The sequence below is a fragment of the Maylandia zebra genome, linkage group LG5, assembly GCF_041146795.1.
Source record: "Maylandia zebra isolate NMK-2024a linkage group LG5, Mzebra_GT3a, whole genome shotgun sequence".
Lineage (NCBI taxonomy): Eukaryota > Metazoa > Chordata > Actinopteri > Cichliformes > Cichlidae > Maylandia > Maylandia zebra.
Genome location: NC_135171.1, coordinates 5,838,304 through 5,861,130, shown reverse-complemented (window position 1 = coordinate 5,861,130; position 22,827 = coordinate 5,838,304). Strand labels below are relative to the sequence as shown.

Here is a 22,827-nt window from a genome sequence, read left to right as displayed (position 1 = left end):
TCAGAGATCTTTTCCTGATTTTCTTCCATAGCTCGTGTCAGGTCGCGCTCTGCTTCCACAAAGTTGGTCAAATCTGCTTTCGGGCAAGCCACCCATCTGCTGCTGGCCTGCAACTCCATGAAACGTTCTACCTTCGACATAATGTTTCTAATCAAAGTACCAGCACCAGGAATCCAGTATTTCTGATGCAGCTTCGAGAGTATGTGGTTCCTTCCACCATGACCTCTTTATGAATATGCTGTAGAATGAGATTAGAAATGTGAAGATCTTTAGCGATTATGACAGGGTGCTTTGAATTTTTTTTCCATTGCCCTACTGAGACATCTACCAACCTGCAGCACATAGTCCTCCAAAACAGGATTCAACTCATATATGTGAATGCTTTGTTTCACACTCTCTCCCCTTTGGAGGCAGGAAATTTCTTCTGCATATATTTTCCTCTGACAGAACTTGATTATTATTATTCAGTGTCATGTAGAAAAGTCTCTATCTTCATACGTCTGAAAGCAAGGTCTGCCGAGTTATGCGTTGTGTTCACATACCTCCATTGGGAGGCCCTAGAAGCCTTCAGGATCTCTGACACTCACTTCGCCACAAAAACACAGAATCAGGAAGTCTCGTTATTTATATATTTCAACACTGCGGTGCTCTCTGTCCAAAACACTGAGTTTAGGAGAAGTAGTCTTAGCTCCCTCCTCCCTTCTAGCCATATGAACTGCTGCTACCACTTCCACATTCCATGCTCGGGGATTATGACTGGTTTTAAAGGTGCCAACCGGGACTTTCCCCTTTATGAAGGAACTGAGTATCTGCGAACGACTGTTGTGCAGCAGCAGTGAGGTAACAGCGCCATACCTCTTCCCACTCGCATCTGCAAACTGGTGCAACTGAGCAGTGGTGGTCTCTCATAAATCAGGAATTCTTAAACATCACCTGATGCTGATGTTGTCTAACAGGCGTAATTCTTCCATCCAGCTTTTCCACTCTTGAGCAACTGCTGATTGAAGGATCTTGAAGGATCCTTTTGGCTGTGCAGATGACAGGAGCAAGGAACCCCAGAGGGTCATAAAAGGAGCTTACTGTGGACAGGATCCCTCTCAGGGTCAATGGTCTGTTTGGGATGGACATGCAGAACTTAAACACATCTGACTGTAGGCACCACCACACTCCCAATGCTGGCTCAACAGGTGGTTACAACCCAGGTCTCGGTCCTTAACCTTCTTTGCTCTCTCCTCCTCAGCTATCACTGCCAGAACGCTGTGGCTATTATCCACTTTGTTAAGTGAAAGCCGCCCTTGGCGCAGATGTCTCTGAAATCTGACTTAAGAGAGATGGCTTCCTCTTCAGAGCCTATTGAAGCAAGGCAGTCGTCCACATAAAAACTATGGAATGATGTGAATCACCTGATGGCTAAAGTATGCTTTGTTGTCCTCTGTGCATTTCCGCAGGGCATAGTTAGCATAGTTTGGAGAGGACATTGCCCCAAACAAATGAACACACATCCTGTACTCTTGCATGATCTGATTTAAGCCACCACCAGACCACTAGAAAAATCTCAGTAGGGCAGTATATTCACATGCACATGCACCTGGTAAAACATAGCTTCAGTGTCAGACATCAAAACAACAGCCTCTTTCCTGAACCTTGTCAGCACGCCAATCAAATCATTTGTTAAGTCAGGACCACTCAGGAGCTGCGCGTTAAGAGAAAAACCCTGGAATGATGCTAGACTGTCAAACAACCCGCATCTTCCCCTTGGTAGGACAATACTCTAGTGCCCATCACTCAAGGCCGCTGCCTGAAGAGCCTTTCCATCTTCTGATTTAATCAGTGACCATGAGTGAACTTTATTCAATAAGCAGATGCAATCACATGTCCATTCCTAAAGTGCTCATACAGAAGAGTCTTTGCCTTTACATATCCAGCACCATCAGGCGTATGTTGACAGCTTTTAACAAGTTCATTGGGCTGCCCCTTGGTGTACTGTGCAAGATAATGCAGGCAGTCGCCAGCATCGCCAGTCTTTGCTTCTATGACCTGTTCAAATAAACACATAAAATCCTAAAAATGTAAAGGATCGCCATCAAAGGTTTGAATCTCTCTTTTGGGCAGTGAAGAGAGACTTTGATGATGGGCCGACATACAAGTTAATTCATTTTATTTTTCCATAATGGACAGCAGGTTTTCATTGGCTACAGGATTAGCAGCTTGTTGCCGAGACAAAGGTTGGATTGGTCTAAAAGTGTCAGAAGGTCCCATAAGAGTGGGTGCAGGTCTTTCTCTTTTCATACTCCGTTGTGTTGTTTTTACTTGAAGCTCTGCATTCCCAGTGACTGTCTGTGGTAAGCGTCTGTGGAACAAAAGTCTCTGCATCCGCATTAAGGATTTCGACGCTGTTTCTTTTTGTTTTAAAATATGATTCCATTCCAATGGATTTCCGTGAAGCAACGCTCCGCACAGTGGATCCAGTTCTCAGCACATTCACTTTTTCAACAGTTGCAGCTATATCTGCTTCAAACTGCTCATATCTGCTTGAAGTTGTTCTTTCTTTCTCCTCAATTGCTCCTCCTATTCTTCAAGAGAGTGTTTTTCTTTGAGCATATGTTGACGTGCGAGCAAGGCAGTCATCTGCCCTGAGATGTGCAGATGAAGTGGATGATACACTTGAGTTGGACCTACTGCCTTGATTTGACACACTATCAGATGGCAACAAAGTGCTCAAAGTGCTTTGAGTGCTCAATCATCAGTTTATGGATCAAACTTAGCATCCATCACCAGCATACAACCTTCCTCTCTCTATTTATCCAAGTCAATTTCATGTTCACACATTTAACCATTGTTAATAATTCATGCAAATCTACTTCCCACTAAACAGCTTTATCTAATGTGTCTATATCTCTCTGGATAGCTGCATCATGCTTGAAGAACCCTGAACACTTGGCTGTTCACAGACTGCTCAGTGAACTGGCAAGTTGTTACTTTCTCTGTTATCTTGAGGATTGGTTTGGATTGTTTATTGTCCAATAGGAGAACAGCTAATATTTCTATCTTTCAAATTCCTAATGAGATTTTCACTCAGTATCCAAACATGTTTAGAATTGTTAAGTTTTGTTTTGATGTGTCAAATGTAGATTAAATAAAGGATACTATAAGTCCCATAAGTAGAAATAGTAAGGGTGGCTTTAAACAACACTTTTCTTAAAGACGAACTGCAAAGTCTCATAAGTTTTATACTTCTGAGTGTATTGTAATTTATTTTGAGACAATTCTGCTTATAAAAGCGCTGTAAAGTGGTGTTGTGGTAAAAAAAAAACCCATTGATGGCTAATTACACTGTAATTTATATAATAATAGTTTTACATCCGATATATAAATTAAACCTGCTACTGTAAATTGTTCTTATAAAATAGATACTTTAGATTGTTCGTTTTCAATTTTATCCATTTTCACCTAATCACATGAAGTTTAGATTGGTGAATCCATGTTCTAAGCTATTGTTATAAATGGTAGATTTTGTTGCGAAATCAATCAATGTAGAGCAGTGTCACAAACCACGGAGGCCCCAGAAAAGTGCAATCAAACGTTGAGTTTATTAACAGCCCGGAGAAAACATCAGCATATGTCTTCTGACCAAAATACATGTTGTGGATACTTATAAAGCAGTGGGGTACACGCCCCCCCATGGCGTCAATGACAGATTAAAATAGGCTCCAGACATTAGTCACAGTTAATCGTACATCTTTAATACCTATAAGCAGACATAGAACTTCTCTTTTCTATAACACCTTCCATACAAGGTAATACGCTTCAAGCCCTCAGGGACTCTGAGGCTAATTATTGACTCTGATCATCTGTTACCAAGTAGAATAAAATATAGTAAGACACCAAATGAGTTAAGGCCTCAGGCCGGACACATTCCTAGATTATATGTATTATATGTACTGTAAGCATGCATTGCAGTTATCCTTCTATGTTCTAGTTTCCCTCAACATGTATCACCTGGACAGTCACGCCAGTGAAGCTTAAGACCCTTAATGAACCGAACATCAACTCAAAATAAGCACAGATATGCAATGTGTATAAAATATTTACTTGTAATAAAAGTTAACATAATGGAAGGATCCTCAAATGGACATCTTCAATAAACAACTGTAATGCAATATCAATACTGTGAGAATTATTATTAGATGAAATAATGCTGTAAAGAATGTTATTAATGCAATTATAATGATGCAGATTATATGGCAGCAATAAAAGAATTTCTGTATCTCCACAATTTATAACAACAGGTGGTGAATTGTAAATCTAGAATTGAATGTTTCCTTTTAAAGCTTTCCCATATGTACCTGTGCTGTCTGAGAGAAGATGCATCTCTCAAAAATGTATCCTAAAAAGTTTAGAGCACAGATCTATAAAAATCTAAATCTTTATTAAAATCTTTTGTGAGCACTCGTGTGTACACCTGTGTGCACACCTGTGTGGACATGCGCACTTGTATTCAAAAGGTTTCTCAATGTAACGATCTGCTAGAGGGTGTGGGGAGCCATAGTCCCGTCCCCCAGGGCATGAAGCAGGTATGGAGGAGATCCAGGCCCCAGACATCCAGAGGCCCCCCAGAGCGCGAGAGCCCAAGGAGGATCAACGGAGGGGCAACTGTAGGGATGGGTACCGGTGTCCGGTGCCATCATGGCACCGGTTCTGACATAAACGGTAGTAACCAGACCGAAAAGCAGCGCACATTTCGGTGCTTTATTTCGGTGCTTTATTTCGGTGCTTTTTTTCCTGAGCTGTGATACACTTTAGATTCTAGCCAATCATTTTACGTTTCCGAGGATAGTAGGCGGGTCCAGGTACGTACGTTCTTTTAGAGCAGAGCTACAGATTAAAAATGCCCAAGGCAAAGCGGTCAAAGTCTGGCTGTACTTCACAGCAAAAGATGCAAACTCAGCAGCCTGCAACAAGTGCTTTAAGCTGATACTGTGATACTGTCAAAGGAGGTAACTCCTCAAATCCGATGAAACACCTGGCGACACATAGCGTTTTTTTTAAAGCCGAGAAATGCGCCGTATTTGATAGCTTGCTGCGAGACCTCACACCGAGCACATCTACTGCGGGTGGGTTGCCTGTTATCGGACCCGGAGTTAGCAACATCCCCCAAAAACCCGAAGAGGAGAGTCCTGGCCCCTAGCCCTGCCAGTGTAGCAGAAATGATGACGGATGATGATGCAGCAGCAGCCGTTCTTCTCTGAGTGAGTAGCTTAATGTTGTTCGTGTGTAATTTACGTTGAGTAGGCTAACCACGTTATTACATTAATGCACGTAAGGTGAACTAGCAAACATCATCCTAGCTACATGCAGCTGTCTTCTTGTTTGATGGCAGATGCTCCCTTCACCCTGACCAAAAAGGCTAAAATGACCAAAGAAAAAGTGGAAAACAGTTAAACATGAGAGGTTTTTGGACAAAGTTTATGTTTTTTCCATTGTTTAAGCACTGCTTCCAGCCAAGAGTGATACCATATATGCCCCATAGCTGCAGAAAAGGCTAACATTGTTATCTTTTTACAAAAAAACAGCTGAACATGAGAGGTTTTTGGACAAAGTTTGTGTTCTCCATTCTTTAAGCACCGGTTTGAGCACCGTTTAAGCACCGGCACCGTTTCAAAAGTACTGGTTTGGCACCGGTATCGGATAAAACCTAAACGATACCCATCCCTAGGCAACTGTGCCATCCTTCCGAAAAGCTTTGTTTCCAGTAAATTGCATGCTCAAACAATGTTTTGTCTCACTCCTATTTCTTCTTTTTGCATGTTGAAGCTCGACTTGGAACCTTGTTAAGATTCAACCATGCAAAATATGATTTTTGATCAGAATTCAATTCAATTCAATTTTATTTATATAGCGCCAAATCACAACAAAAGTCGCCTCAAGGCGCTTCATAGATACAGAGAAAAACCCAACAATCATATGACCCCCTATGAGCAGCACTTTGGCGACAGTGGGAAGGAAAAACTCCCTTTTAACAGGAAGAAACCTCTGGCAGAACCAGGCTCAGGGAGGGGCGGGGCCATCTGCTGCGACCGGTTGGGGTGAGAGAAGGAAGACAGGATAAAGACATGCTGTGGAAGAGAGACAGAGGTTAATAACAGATATGATTCAATGCAGAGAGGTCTATTAATACATAGTGAGTGAGAAAGGTGACTGGAAAGGAAAAACTCAATGCATCATGGGAATCCCCTGGCAGCCTATGTCTATTGCAGCATAACTAAGGGAGGATTCAGGGTCACCTGGTCCAGCCCTAACTATATGCTTTAGCAAAAAGGAAAATTTGAAGCCTGATCTTAAAAGTAGAGATAGTGTCTGTCTCCTGAATCCAAACTGGAAGCTGGTTCCACAGAAGAGGGGCCTGAAAACTGAAGGCTCTCCCTCCCATTCTACTTTTAAATACTCTAGGAACAACAAGTAGGCCTGCAGAGCGAGAGCGAAGTGCTCTAATAGGGTGATATGGTACTACAAGGTCATTAAGATCAGATGGGGCCTGATTATTTAAGACCTTGTATGTGAGGAGCAGGATTTTGAATTCAATTCTGGATTTAACAGGAAGCCAATGAAGGGAAGCCAAAACAGGAGAAATATGCTCTCTCATTCTAGTCTCTGTCAGGACTCTTGCTGCAGCATTTTGGATTAGCTGAAGGCTTTTCAGTGAGTTTTTTGGACATCCTGATAATAATGAATTACAGTCGTCCAGCCTGGAAGTAATAAATGCATGAACTAGTTTTTCAGCGTCACTCTGAGACAGGATATTTCTAATTTTAGAGATGTTGCGCAAATGGAAGAACGCAGTCTTACATATTTGTTTAATATGTGCGTTGAAGGACATGTCCTGGTGACCCTTCAAGCACGCTGTTGTTCAACCTCTCCTTAAAAAGCCTAATCTAGATCCATCCCTACTCTCTAACTATAGGCCCATTTCCAACCTCCCTTTTCTGTCCAAAGTACTGGAACGAGCCGCCCTCACGCAGCTCCAGCTATTTCTTGACAACAACAATCTCTATGAGAAGTTCCAGTCTGGTTTTAGAGCTCGGCATAGCACAGAAACCGCCCTACTGAGAGTTTTTAATGATTTGCTTTTAACTGTTGACTCTTGTACTGCTGTCTTAGTAACCTTGGACCTGACAGCAGCCTTCGACACTGTAGATCACAACATACTGCTAGCCCGCCTTCAACATTGTGTCGGTTTAAAGGGCACCGTCTTAAAGTTTTTCCAGTCCTATTTGAATAATAGGAGTTTTTCTGTTCACCTTGGTGAACTGTCATCTCCCAGAGCTCCTTTAACCTGTGGCGTACCTCAGGGGTCCATACTAGGCCCCCTGTTGTTTATTCTGTACTTGCTCCCTCTGGGCGATGTGCTCCGTAAACATAATGTGTCCTTCCACATCTTTGCCGATGATATTCAGATCTACCTCCCTCTGAGGTTGAACTGCAATGTTTCTTTGCAGCCGCTACTCTCCTGCTTGTCTGACATTAAGACTTGGATGACTCTTAACTTCTTACACCTTAATGAAAGCAAAACTGAAGTCATTGTGTTTGGGCTTCCTAAAGATCCCAACTTCTCTCTTGACTTTTTGGGACCCCTAACCTCCGATTGCACTTCTTCCATTAAGAGTCTTGGAGTTATTTTTGACAATGCTTTTAAACTTGATAAACAAATCAGCTCTGGATCTTTTTATCATTTACGGATTTTAGCCAAAGTCAAGTCTTACCTTTGCAGGAACGATCTAGAAAGAGTGGTCCATGCTTTTATTACTTCACGGCTGGACTACTGTAATTCCCTCTATGCTGGCCTAGATCGTTCCTGTCTACATCGCCTTCAACTGGTGCAGAACGCTGCCGCTCGCCTGTTGACCGGTTCAAAAAAAAGAGACCACATCACTCCGGTTCTCTGCTCTCTCCACTGGCTCCCAGTTGCTTTTAGGATTGATTTTAAAATCTTACTGCTGGCTTTTAAGGTTTTAAATGGCACTGCACCTTCTTACCTGTCAGAACTCCTTAGTACTTATCGCCCCAGGAGATCTTTGAGGTCAGCCGATCTGATGCTTTTAGATGTTCCCAGGTATAAATTAAAGACAAAGGGAGAGAGGGCGTTTGCTGTGGCTGCACCCAGACTGTGGAACAGTTTACCTCCTTACGTCAGATTCTCCAAAAGCCTAGAAACTTTTAAAACTGCTCTTAAAACTCACCTCTTTTCATTGGCTTTTAGAAAGGTTAAATTTATTTGTTTATTTATTTTTTATTTGATCAGCGAGGTGTTTTACGAAATTGTGTTCTATTGTATTTTTATCTGTATTTACTGTACAGCACTTTGGTCAGCCTTGGTTGTTTTTAAATGTGCTCTATAAATAAACTTGACTTGACTTGACTTGACTGGTCAAAAATGACTCCAAGGTTCCTCACAGTGTTACTGGAGGCCAAGGTAATGCCATCCAGAGTAGGAATCTGGTTAGATACCATATTTCTAAGATTTTCAGGGCCGAGTACAATAATCTCAGTTTTATCTGAATTAAGAAGCAGAAAGTTAGCGGCCATCCAGGTCTTTATGTCTTTAAGACATTCCTGCAGTTTAACTAATTGGTGTGTGTTATCTGGCTTCATGGACAGATAGAGCTGGGTGTCATCAGCATAGCAGTGAAAATGGATGCTATGTCTTCTAATGATGCTGCCTAAGGGAAGCATGTATAATGTAAACAGAATTGGTCCTAGCACTGAACCCTGTGGAACTCCATAATTAACCTCAGTGTGTGAAGAGGACTCTCCATTTACATGCACAAATTGGAGTCTATTAGATAGATATGATGCAAACCACTGTAGCACAGTACCTGTAATACCTACAGCATGTTCTAATCGCTCTAATAGGATATTATGGTCGACAGTATCGAACGCTGCACTAAGGTCTAGCAGGACAAGCACAGAGATGAGTCCACTGTCAGAGCCCATAAGAAGATCATTTGTAACCTTCACTAAAGCTGTTTCTGTGCTGTGATGAGCTCTGAAACCTGACTGAAACTCTTCAAATAAGCCATTCCTCTGCAGATGATCTGTTAGCTGTTTGACAACTACTCTTTCAAGGATGCTTGATATGAAAGGAAGGTTGGAGATTGGCCTATAATTAGCTAAGACTGCTGGGTCTAGAGATGCTTTTTGAGTAAAGGTTTAACTACAGCCAGCTTGAAGGCCTGTGGTACATAGCTGATTATTAGAGACAGGTTGATCATATTTAAGATCGAAGCATTAATTAATGGCAGGACTTCTTTGAGCAGTTTTGTAGGAATGGGGTCTAAAAGACACGTTGATGGTTTGGAGGAAGTAATTATTGAAGTTAACTCAGAAAGATCAATCGGAGAAAAAGAGTCTAACTTAACATCAATGGTACTAAGAGTAGCTGTAGATAATATTACATCTGTGGGATGATTACTGGTAATTTTTCCTCTAATGATAAAAATTTTATTTGTGAAGAAGTTCATGAAGTCATTACTAGTTAACGTTAAAGGGATGGTTGGCTCAAAAGAGCTCTGACTGTTTGTCAGCCTGGCTACAGTGCTGAAGAGAAACCTGGGGTTGTTCTTATTTTCTTCAACCAGTGATGAATAGTAAGATGTTCTGGCTTTGCGGAGGGCTTTCTTATAAAGCAGCAAACTATTTCTCCAGGCTAAATGATGATCCTCTAAATTTGTGACACGCCATTTCCTCTCCAGATTACGAGTCATCTGCTTTAGGCTACGTGTTTGAGAATTATACCACGGAGTCAGGTACTTCTGATTAGAGACCTTAGTTTTCACAGGAGCTACAGTATCCAGAGTCGTACGTAGTGAGGAGGTGAAATTAAAAACTGTACTACTACTAATAAAAATGAATTCACAGAGACTATAATGACAATAAATTAAATTTTTATTATATTTATAACTGAATATAATATAACAAGAAGTAATGATTAAAAAAAAAACGAAGACATTTTAAACTTGTTAAACATACAAGAATAAAAAATTCACAATAATTCATTAAAATTTAATCTGATGGCAGTTGCTTGTTACCACAGAGACAGCAACAGTTAATGATATTATACAAAACCATGCCCCACATATCCTGATTTGATTATTAGCTCATTAGCTATACAATTACAGTGAATTTATTCATTTACGTAATCTAACTAAAAAGTCAGACTAGATCATAGCAGAACCAGCTGCCCTCTCTCACAAAGAGTCAGGACTTCACTTTGGTCTATTTAACTTTCTGTTAAACAGACCATATGTGAAAGTTAGAAGTAGAGATGATTAACACTAATACAAGCTCATCAATGTGTCGTCTTTACTGTTTTAAGTGTACATCAAACAAATTCATATTCAAATGTATTGAGTATGTGTCAGGGCTCGTGTGCGAAGGTGAGGAAGGGATGACCCACATGCAGGACTCGTGGTGCAGAACGAGGTTTATTGAATATGTAGACAACAGATGATAGGATGGATGGCTGGCTGGCTGGACTTAGCGGACTGGTAGACTGGCTGGCTAACTGACTGACTGGACGGAACACACGACAGAAACAACATCATCAATGACCCGACACTGAATGGGTAGAACAGAGGGCTTAAATACACAGACTGGTGATAATGATGATAATGAGGGACCGGTGAGTACACAGCTGAACATAATGAACTAATGATAATGGGAAGAGGATTGAACATAATACACACAGACCAAGGCTAACACAATAAAACAGGAAGTGGAACAGGCAGTAGATAAACAGTGAGTGTGAACTGAAAACACTGGGTCACCGACCCAGGAACCCTGACAGGACCCCCTCCTTCAAAGGCTGGCACCCGACGGCCAAACGAAAAAGAACCAGAACAGGGCGGAGGGGGCCCAGGACGGAGGGACGGAGGCCACACAGAGACAGTTCGGGTGGGCGGCCACGTGGCCCGAGGCGAGACTGTTCCGGTGGACCGACCGTGCGGAAGGCAACGGCGGTGACGTGGACACAGTTCGGGAGGCCGGCAGTGCGGAAGGCAACGGTGGCCAGTCAGGCGAAGGCGAAGGCGGTCCGGAGGCCGGCCGTGCGGAAGGCAACGGCGGTGACGTGGACACAGTTCGGGAGGCCGGCAGTGCGGAAGGCAACGGCGGCCACCCAGGCGAAGGCGGTCCGGAGGCCGGCCGTGCGGAAGGCAACGGCGGCGCGGAAGGCAGCGGCGGCTCTCCAGTTTTAGGCGTGCTGGCCATGGCCCGGTGGGCACAGGACCAGACGAGGCAGGATCAGGCGAAGCACAGGCCGGAGCTGCAGCAGGCGAAATAAAAGCCAAAGTCGAGGCCGGGCCAGACGAGGACGAAGGCTCCGAGGCCGGGCCAGACGAGGACGAAGGCTCCGAGGCCGGGCCAGACGAGGCAGAGGCAGGGTCCGAGGCCGGGCCAGGCGAGGCAGAAGCAGAGCTAGGTGACAGCGAGGCATGAGGCTGGTGCGGTTCCCCTGAACCCCCAGTTGATGAAGAAGGTTGCCGGACGGGCTCCTCGGGCCCTCCAGCCGACGAGGCATGAGGCTGGTGCGGTTCTCCTGAACCCCCAGCTGACGAGGAAGGTTGCCGGACGGGCTCCTCGGGCCCTCCAGCTGACGAGGCATGAGGCTGGTGCGGTTCTCCTGAACCCCCAGCTGACGAGGAAGGTTGCCGGACGGGCTCCTCGGGCCCTCCAGCGGAAACGGTCTCAGAACCAGTGGGCACTGGAGCCCCTGGCACACACAGGACAGGGCCAGCGGGTGCGGAAACCCCTGGCTGAGGAGCGGCCGGGCCAGCGGGTGCGGAAACCCCTGGCTGAGGAGCGGCCAGGCCAGCGGGTGCGGAAACCCCTGGCTGAGGAGCGGCCGGGCCAGCGGGTGCGGAAACCCCTGGCTGGGCAGCAGGGTAGCTCACAGCAGGCTCTGGGTACTGAACAGGTTGGTGGACGGGCGACTGGGCTACTGGTGACTGGACAGGAGGCGACTGGGCTACTGGTGACTGGACAGGAGGCGACTGAGCTACAGGTGACTGGACAGGAGGAGACTGAGCTACGGGTGACTGGACAGGAGACTGAGCTACGGGTGACTGGACAGGAGCGGACTGGAGAGCAGGTGAGTGAACTGACGGGGCTGGAAGCTGAACAGCAGGTGAGGCTGACGACGGAGCTGAGGTTGGTGTGGCTAATGGCTGGGCTACAGACTGAGCTAATGAGGGAGATAAAGCTACAGCCTGAGCTAGTAAGGCCGGTGCCTGAGCAGGGGACACTTCAGCCAGCCTAACCAGGGATAAAGCTAGTGCGTGAAAGGCTGGGTCAGGAGGTGGATGAAGTGGTGGACTGATTAGCTCTTCCGTGCCTCCAGAGCGTGAGGGCACTGGCTGGAGAGCCTCAGCTGAGTCTCTAGGGGGGTCAGGCTGGATCCTGGCCGTCCTCAGCCTAGGTGCTGGGACAGGTGGCTGGACACCAGTCACCCCCACTCGAGAAACCGAAGCGGGTGTGGCGGTAGACTGGGTCGCAGCTGCCCTCCTCCTGGGAGCTGGCACTGGCGTGGGGGTAGACTGACTGACGGGAGTGGAGATAATGACTGGGTGTGTGATGTTAGCAGGTTTATTGGGGATTGTTCTGGTTTTCCTGCCACCACTATTTACAGTCTTTGGGAGAGCAGAGCAGAACAAATCTTCCCAGTCCACAGAATCTTCCAGGAGGGAAACATCCCACGAATCAGAGATGGGGTTATTGTGCGTTTTGAGTGAATAATCAGATGGTGAGTGCGAAAAACAGTCACTGGAGCTCACCATCGGGAGTGGCTGAAAGTGGTCTGTTTTATGGCGGCGTGTGCGCCGATTTCTCCGGGAGGAGGAAGCGGGTGGGGTACACGTCCGAGCCTCTGGCACGGGAGCCTCTGTTGAGCCGAGGTGGAAGACGGAGCCGCTGTGTGTGAATGAGGCAGGTGATGTGTGAGCGTGGAGCGGAGTGGCGAGAGAGGGAGCGGCCGAAGCGCGGCGTGAAACGTCCACTCTCCGCGGCAGATGCTCCGGTGCAGGTGAGGCAGCAGGTGGGGGAACGCGGCGTCTCCGAGGCCCGCCCAGAGCCAAGCGAGTGCCCTCGAAGACGTGCTCTCGCTCCGCGAAGAGCCGCTGTCTCTCCTTGAGTTTTTCAGCCCACAAGGAGAGCGCTACCTCCTGCCGCTCGTAGAGGTCCGAGTCCGCTGGGTCAAAAGCGTGTCTTCTTGGCACGGGTCGGGTCATTCTGTCAGGGCTCGTGTGCGGAGGCGAGGAAGGGATGACCCACATGCAGGACTCGTGGTGCAGAACGAGGTTTATTGAATATGTAGACAACAGATGATAGGATGGATGGCTGGCTGGCTGGACTTAGCGGACTGGTAGACTGGCTGGCTAACTGACTGACTGGACGGAACACACGACAGAAACAACATCATCAATGACCCGACACTGAGAAGTAGAACAGAGGGCTTAAATACACAGACTGGTGATAATGATGATAATGAGGGACCGGTGAGTACACAGCTGAACATAATGAACTAATGATAATGGGAAGAGGATTGAACATAATACACACAGACCAAGGCTAACACAATAAAACAGGAAGTGGAACAGGCAGTAGATAAACAGTGAGTGTGAACTGAAAACACTGGGTCACCGACCCAGGAACCCTGACAGTATGCTTTATACATAACCATACATTTTCTTACACCCTTATCCAAATCTGGATCGCAAGGGTTGAACCCATCTGAGCTGATTTCTTTTTAGAAATGACAAATAGTCTGAATCTGGAAGAATTTTAAGTTCCAAAAAGATACCAAAAATGTGAAGCAGCAATATAACGAGGTCACAAGTGGACCATTTCTAATTTTCCAAAATATTTGCATGACAAATTTATTTGCTATCAGAATAAGAATACTTTATTAATCCCTAGGGAAATTATGTGGGTTACAATTGCTTCAGTACAGTAACATTAAGAAAAAGAGAAACAAAAACAAAAACAAATTACCAAATAATAAATATCCAGGGTTGACAGATATAATTATAAATAAATATCAAGAAAAATAGACAGCAACATTACCAAGTAGAAAGGAGCGTGTGCAAAAAGATGTAGCTATTGCCGTGTTTACAGTGCATTAGATGGAGGAGTTGTACAGGGAGATGGCCACAGGGAGGAATGATTTCCTGTGTCGTTCAGTGGTGCTTTATGGTAATCGTAGTCTCTCACTGAACGTGTTCCTGTGGCATGTGGTCTCTGGCTGCAGCTGTATCATGTTGTTGCTACCTCTAACTTCTCCTACACACCCATCAGGCTGGTTTCTGTTTTTGTTACCAGACTCTGCTTACAGAATTAGAAATGATGTCCCAGGAAAAATCTGCCAGATGGTAATATTTATCTGTTGTAATAACATTCGTTTGTTTGGATCCTTATCAAACACCAAAAGAACATAAAGTACACATTCAGAAAGAGGAATTTTTGTCTCTTGGTTTCTTTCCACATCATAATATTCAGTTTCAGATTCAGAGTGGGGAGATCCATTCAAATATATGCTTGAGATGGGAGAATCATGATGATTTGTAACCTCAAAGGAAAAAGATCCTCCATACTACAGCGATTTATTGCCATAAAGCAGACAATATATTACTTCCTACAGAGATGTGTTTTACAAAATATTCTGGTGGGAAAGGAAGTTGTGCATGTTGTTTTTGCAGAATCAAGAAGCAGTTCACAATTCTTGTTTCAACTTTAGTCAAATATCTCAAGGCACTTGTGTCTTCTGTGTACACTTCAGTCCACCAGGAAAATGTTATACTGGGAAAATATAAATCCTCATTGTGTTATGTTCCTGTTTATAAAACAGTCCTGGTGTGATAGCAGCCAAAGCTCAAGTGGTTAGTCTAACAAGCCTGGTATGTACATACTGGCTGCTATGCGAGTATGGGTCACAGATCTGATAAGTCATTTAGTGAAATTCTTATACGAAAGCCAGACCCATGTTCCTTGCCCTTAACTTCCTATGTTATTGTGCTGCTTAAGATAGGAAGTTAGACCCCATTAACGTCGCAGTTCCAGAGAATACTTAACAATAGATGACATCAGCAGATGTAATGCTTACTGTCAGACCTTGTTAATTCATTTCTTCGCAACTTGTTTTTCTTTTGTTTTGTTTTTCTTTTTGTTCCTTAGACTCTCTTACGATAAGCTATAAATGTGTGTTTTTTATTCTACTGAGCTTTTGCATTGAAAACCATGCAAATGTTATACAGGCAAGGAATGTGCTGTTACTATGAAATTACGTGACCGAGCTGTTATAGGCTACATACAGTGGGGCAAAAAAGTATTTAGTCAGCCACCGATTGTGCAAGTTCCCCCACTTAAAATGATGACAGAGGTCAGTAATTTGCACCAGAGGTACACTTCAACTGTGAGAGACAGAATGTGAAAAAAAAATCCATGAATTCACATGGTAGGATTTGTAAAGAATTTATTCGTAAATCAGGGTGGAAAATAAGTATTTGGTCACCTCAAACAAGGAAAATCTCTGGCTCTCACAGACCTGAAACGTCTTCTGTAAGAAGCTTTTCTGTCCCCCACTCGTTACCTGTATGAATGGCACCTGTTTGAACTCATCATCTGTATAAAAGACACCTGTCCACAGCCTCAAACAGTCAGACTCCAAACTCCGCCATGGCCAAGACCAAAGAGCTTTCGAAGGACACCAGGAAAAGTATTGTAGACCTGCACCAGACTGGGAAGAGTGAATCTACAATAGGCAAGCAGCTTGGTGTGAAAAAATCAACTGTGGGAGCAATCATCAGAAAATGGAAGACATACAAGACCACTGATAATCTCCCTCGATCTGGGGCTCCACGCAAGATCTCATCCCGTGGGGTCAAAATGATCATGAGAACGGTGAGCAAAGATCCCAGAACCACACGGGGGGACCTGGTGAATGACCAGCAGAGAGCTGGGACCAAAGTAACAAAGGTCACCATCAGTAACACACTACAACGGCAGGGAATCAAATCCCGCAGTGCCAGACGTGTTCCGCTGCTGAAGCCAGTGCACGTCCAGGCCCGTCTGAAGTTTGCCAGAGAGCACATGGATGATACAGCAGAGGATTGGGAGAATGTCATGTGGTCAGATGAAACCAAAGTAGAACTTTTTGGTATAAACTCAACTCGTCGTGTTTGGAGGAAGAAGAATACTGAGTTGCATCCCAAGAACACCATACCTACTGTGAAGCATGGGGGTGGAAACATCATGCTATGGGGCTGTTTTTCTGCCAAGGGGACAGGACGACTGATCCGTGTTAAGGACAGAATGAATGGGGCCATGTATCGTGAGATTTTGAGCCAAAACCTCCTTCCATCAGTGAGAACTTTGAAGATGAAACGAGGCTGGGTCTTCCAACATGACAATGATCCAAAATGAGGAATGGGCCAAAATACCAGCTACTGTGTGTGCAAACCTGGTAAAGACCTATAGTAAACGTTTGACCTCTGTTATTGCCAACAAAGGTTATGTTACAAAGTATTGAGTTGTATTTTTGTTATTGACCAAATACTTATTTTCCACCCTGATTTACGAATAAATTCTTTACAAATCCTAACATGTGGATTCATGGATTTTTTTTTTTTTCACATTCTGTCTCTCACAGTTGAAGTGTACCTCTGGTGCAAATTACTGACCTCTGTCATCATTTTAGGTGGGGGAACTTGCACAATCGGTGGCTGACTAAATACTTTTTTGCCCCACTGTAAGCACACCCTTTCCTGAAAATGTGCACATGACATAACTAGCAGCTGGGCTTACTGCCAAGTTGCTCCACATCTGGAAAGAAATGTATGGTGCTTTTGTGAAAGGCATTAAAGAAACAGGTATTTACTGAAGGACATCAAAAATACATTGAGACCACTGGATAAATGTAATTTATGTTTAATACAAACTTTCCTGCCAAATTATACAAATTTGAACACTCTTAGCTGAACATGTTAAAAATGTCAGGGTGTTGCAGTGGTTAGTGCTGTCACCTCACAGCAAACAGGTTCCTGGCTGGGCCCTTTCTCCAACTTGGACCTTCTCAGTGCGATAAATAAACTATTTTTTAAAATGGCTTAAAAATAGTATGCCTAAAGAGTGTACCTGTAACCCATCTCAATTTCCTTCTAATGCTTTGATGACAACAGCACTCAAGATGACTCAAGATTCATGGACTTCAACCTGACACATGGAGTCCAGCATGATCTGATAATGTTTGAAAGAGCTCTTTTATAATACGTTTCACGTTCTCAGAGATCCTCGGCAGAGCCAGGCTGTCTTTGTCCTAGCTGACTGACAAAACCTAAAACTCCAGTCAGAGATGGTGTGTATCACCACTGTGATTATCAAAACTGAAAATACAGACAATATCCTCACTCACTTTAAATTACTATCCCATTTGGCATTAGGTTAGTAATAATTTATTGATACAGATATTTTTCCTAAAGAAAGAAGCTACAATGGATCTGTAGCCTCAATGTTTATGGCAACCATCTTCAATACCATTCCTACAGCGTTGGCCAAAACAGATGAATAGGCAAAGCTGCACTGCAAACAGGAGATCCAGGGTTACCAATTGTGGTTAGTGTACAAATAGTACAATCCAGCAAAGACTGAAAGCGAGCTTACTGCAAACAGGCAACCTCATGTGCTCCAAGTGCGTACTCTGAAGAGCACAAACCCAGGACAGGTCCAGTATCAGCAAATGTCCAGTTTGTTAATTAAACATTGCTTTTAGACAGTGAAGACTTGGGTCACTTTTTGAAGTTTAATGCTGGCTCCTTTGAGCGACCTGTTTTTTCACCAGTGTTTGTAGAAGCGCTCAGCATTGCCATTTAGTTGATACAACATGCTCTGTTGTATCAACAGCCTCTGACCTCGCCTCCACCCTCTTTATTTCAGTTTGGCTTGGTCCAGGTGCACTTGCTCCTACCCGATGCCGAGCAGTAAGACGTTAGGATGGCTCAGTTAAAATTGAAGTCTGTATTTAAAGAAAGAAAAGAGACAGGGGGGAATGAAACAAATAAAGTCCACAGACACTGTTTGACTTAATTAGCTAATATATTTAATTTCTAACAAAAAATAACGTGTTTGAGTTATTTTAGCCAACACGTAATTGTACTAAATGTACTAAATCACTTATCTGCTACCTGCTGCAAGGCCAAACAGATCAAACCTCTGGCTCAGGCTGTTGTATCCTCACACCCACACTCCTGACACTGAACCAGCCCCACTGATATGTGAAGAATGAGGTAAGTTATTTTAAGTAAAAAAAACAAAACATGTCTAATTGCAGGATGTCATTTGGGACTTTTTTCCCCATGCACTATTAATGTTTTAATTTGATTAATTTAATTAATAATCCATTATCATTATAACATCACATAAAGTGCATTTTTGGACAAGTGTGCATTGCTCTGCATATGTTTTGCACACTGCCTGTGACTGCTGCAAAATCACATTTAAACTTATTTTGTTTGGCTATACTTTGTTTAATTATTACCCAAAGGATTATTTAAGTTATGTTTTCCAATACCTAATTTTATAAAAAAAATACTTTCACCATTTTATAGATAAGAATTTAAATACTCTTCCATCCAAAAAGTTAACATATATTTGTATTTATATTTTATAGTTATATTTTGTGTAAAGTACCAATCACTGTAAAATAAATAAACAATAAATAAATGAATAAATAAATATTTTTAATGTAATGTTATCAATAAAAATATTAAAATGTAAAAAATGACTTGCACACATCTCATCAGTCATGCATAAAATAAAAATATCTATTTAAACAGAATATTGATCCTTGTCTGCAAAGTGTTACAGATTTAGGGCTGGCATGGTTTGCAATAGTAAAGTGGTCGGGCCAAAAGGGATTTTTTTTCTCTTATCTGGGCCCCAAACCTTAAAACAGTCCTGCTAACTAGATTTAAAGATAAGACATGCACAATTAATTAAACATAGAAAAAGCACAGGAGAGGCTACGTTCAACTAACACACAAAGAATCCATTATTATATTTCTAAAACACCAGACTAGAATAGTCCTAGAATAATCCTAGAAACATAATAATAAATCAAAACTAGAGCTCAAGAATAACAATGAAAAGTAAACTAAAAACTTGTAATACAATAACCTCACAATAATCACAATAACCAGGAAAGGACCCAACAAAAACCAGACCATGTCACACTTTCTTTTATTGTAAAGATGATCAAAATCCTGATTGTAATAAAGCAACCATTTGAAAAACAGAGGACTAGTGTTTAAAGTGCGTCTTTAAAAACGAAATAAAAATAATAATAATGCTATTATGTCTGTAGAATTGGGGGGGGGGGGGGGGGGGTCTACAAGTTAGACCTTTGCAAATGTAATAACCAGACAGTTTCGCGTTTTTCAGTGTAAAAATACTTGACTGTAGCCCATGTAGCCTATATTTGCCCGTATTCTTATTCCTGTGTAATGGTGGTTTCCCCATAGCAGAGATGGCAGTATATTCGTTATTAATTCTTCGCTGTGATTTTCAAATTTTGCAAAGCAACACAGTGGACCAGACTGAAACCCAGCAACTTTTATTCCCACGGTGCATGTTTGACACGCATACTTCAATGGAACCGCGTGAGGGTTCCGCATAATGTGCATCGCCTTTGCTACCCATCTGTATGAGATATAATTAGATTATTTCACCTTTGTGACACGCGGATTCATTTGATGATATTACTTTTTTATTTAGGTTAAAGAAAAAAAGAAGAAGAAATAAGAGAGCACTTGAAAAGTTTTAGTGGTATTTCTACTTCAGACTGTCCACTCCAGTTTCATACATAGCTGTTGCTGTATTGTGTCCGTTTTCTCTAAACAAACGGCAGTAATTAGGCTGTGCCAGACTCTTAAAACAAGTGCTGTTAAAATCCCTTTTATGGTTTGAGTCTGAGTCGGTTACATGTTGAGGTGAAAAATACAACTCATGGTGAAGTATATCAAAGCTTCATCTAACAGTCCAAAGCAGTGTAGCACATAACACAAATAAGTGTCAACAGCATACTTCCTGCTGCACTGTACAGAAGAAAGATTTGAGGCTTACTAAATACGCAGAAAATAAAAATATATAAGTTGTTACAATGCTTAACACTTGGAACAGTTCAAAAATAGAGGTATATGAGCTGGAGCTTCAGCTTTAAGTCTTTTCGGTAACATCCAGGGAACCATCCGGACACTTGACTTTCTCTGTGCATTGACACCTCAGTGACCTACCCCTCGCCAGTCCTCCCTTAAGCACAATCATCAGTCGCAGTCACGTACTTTGTTCACGGATCTGTGGAAGTGCTGGCGGTGCGTGACATGTATAGACGAGCAACTCGCGTAAACTGATTCTGCGCCCTATCCACTCCTCTTGTCGAAACTGGTGCACATGTCTGCGGGTAAATCCACGTCCGCTTCTATGGGTTTGCGGTAAATAATTGCGCTTTTGAGTCCGGCAAGAGACATCCTGGTCCGATTACTGAAGTCTTGAAACTTAGTCAGGAAATCATCATTTCCTACTATATAAATCAGCGGGTTTATCGCGCTGTTTAGACAAGCCAGGAATCTGCCGACCTGGTGTGCAATGTAGATGTCGTCGAAGAGGTGGTGACAAAGCCCATCTTGTTTCAAAATCCTGGTAGTGAGATTTAAATTTCGAAATATATGGTAGGGAATGAAACAGACGGAGAAAAGTATGACCAGAATCACGACCAGTTTCAAACATCGCTGCTTCAGCAGTGGGTTGACATTGGCGTTCTTTCCCAGAACCACCACGATGTGTCCATAACAGCCCAAAATGATGACCAAAGGCAGGACAAACCCGGTGACCGTCCAGCTGATGCTGTATGGCAGGTAGTATCTGGTCAGGTTGGTTGAGGTGGTGTCAAAACACGAGTTTGGTTTTTTTTCATCATTCTTGTCAAAGAACATATCAGGAGTAATTTGAATAATGACCAAAACCCAGACCAGAGCGCTTATGGCCAGAGAGTGGCGACTGGTGATTTTCCCCATCACTTTCATCGGGTGCACAATGCCCAGGTACCTATAGATGCTTATGCAGGTAAGGAAGCCGATGCTGCCATAAAGGTTGAGGTTGAAGCAGAAGCGCGTCACTTTGCAGAAAGGCTGGCCAAACTGCCAGTCACTCTCACGCGCGTAATAGTAGACGAGGAACGGCAGGGTAAACAGATACAGCAGGTCCGCCACCCCGAGATTGAACATGAAGATGTTGATGTTTCCGTTTTTCTTCCAGCTCACACATACGCTTCTCAGTCCACAGATATTGGACACCGTCCCGACAATGAACACGGTGATAAAGACGGGCGGCAAAAAGCTGTGCGTAAAATTTAGATTGATTAGGTTTCCCTCACAAGGTCCTTTTGTGTTGTTTACAGACATCTCTCGCATTGATGTAAAACCTTTGTCATATAAAATCTCCTACAAAAACACAGCAGTCAGTGATCGGCTCGCTCAGAGCAATGACCTCCACTGAAAGCTAATCGTGGAAAAAAAAAACAAAACCCACAAGTGAATATGCAATTTAAAAAAAGTATCCGCCCACTTTTTTCCAGCTATGGTAGCACACTCATAATGACGTAAAGAATGGGGGGGAAGTAAAAATAAAAACAGACACGCACAAAGTACAAATTAAATCATGTATTGCTTTAAATCATTTGACATCACAGATGCAGTCAGCTCACTGCTGTGTAAAACGACACTAAAGGATACAGCTAGCTATCTCACCGTACCTTATAATATTTAAATGACTTCGATGGTATGTGGCCCAACCAACTGAAACACATAAAAACAAATGAAATGAAATAATATTTAAACAAGCTACAGAAACGTTTTCAAAGATCAAAGAATATGGATTTATTAAAAGATTAATCAAAAAACTGTTCTGTTGTACAGAATGTCACAACATAGACATTCTGCTTTATGACATTAATTTCCCCAGGCGTCTCTACTCTGTCCCAGTTCCCCTTTTTTGTATGTACAGTCTCTATAATCCTTTGTCACACTGTCTGTGGAACCAGTCTGGCCATTCTATTCTGACCTCTGGTGCCAGCAAGCCACAAACTAGATAAGCAATCGTTAATCTACTTGATTTAATCAGGCTAAGATATAATATATGACACACTGGGTTCTTATATGTTCTTATTTCAGTTCTATTTACATGTGCGTATTGAAGTAGACCAATGACACAATGGAAGTCGAAGTACTATACTAGTAATGCTGATTATTTGTCGCCACCTAGTGGCTTACCCCAACACATACATACATGGTTGTTCTCAGAAACAGGTAACGCTATAAAACGAGACAACATTCGAATTCACAGCAATTTAGAATACCTAAATAATCTAATAAGTATGTCTTGTGCTGTGGGAAGGCACAGTACATGAGATAACCCACATGGTACATGCATAATATGGAAATGCCACGCAGACCCCAGCTAGTTTGAGCTCAGGCCCTTCATGCAGTTATAGCACTGTGATCTGCACTGTTGCCTAAGTTTTGCCATGAACTGCTGAACCTTCTTGTTATTGTGTGTGTGTGTGTGTGTGTGTGTGTGTGTGTGTGGATAGATAGATGTATGTGTGTGAGTGACCTGTGACAGAAAGAGATTGCCTTCACATCACAGCCAAGACAGACTAAAAGGTCCCGATGTTAGTAAAAATGATCAGTGCTAAAACAGAGCTTCTCCCTGTTTCCTAATAACAAAGCA

The 22,827-nt window shown here is 43.1% G+C and overlaps 1 protein-coding gene and 1 long non-coding RNA gene across 2 annotated transcripts in view; both read right to left on the bottom strand.

The window, feature by feature from the left end:
• Positions 1–5,870: 5,870 nt before the first annotated feature.
• Positions 5,871–22,827, bottom strand: part of LOC143418559 (uncharacterized) — a 78,159-nt gene continuing 61,202 nt past the window's right edge. The window contains exon 2 of the long non-coding RNA XR_013098554.1: positions 5,871–6,116. This is a non-coding gene — a long non-coding RNA (uncharacterized LOC143418559). The remainder of the gene's footprint in view (positions 6,117–22,827) is intronic.
• Positions 19,431–21,577, bottom strand: LOC101472069 (P2Y purinoceptor 1-like). The gene has a single exon (XM_004559809.4). The coding sequence runs from the start codon at positions 21,507–21,509 to the stop codon at positions 20,460–20,462; it is 1,050 nt and encodes a 349-aa protein (XP_004559866.2). The 5' UTR covers positions 21,510–21,577; the 3' UTR covers positions 19,431–20,459.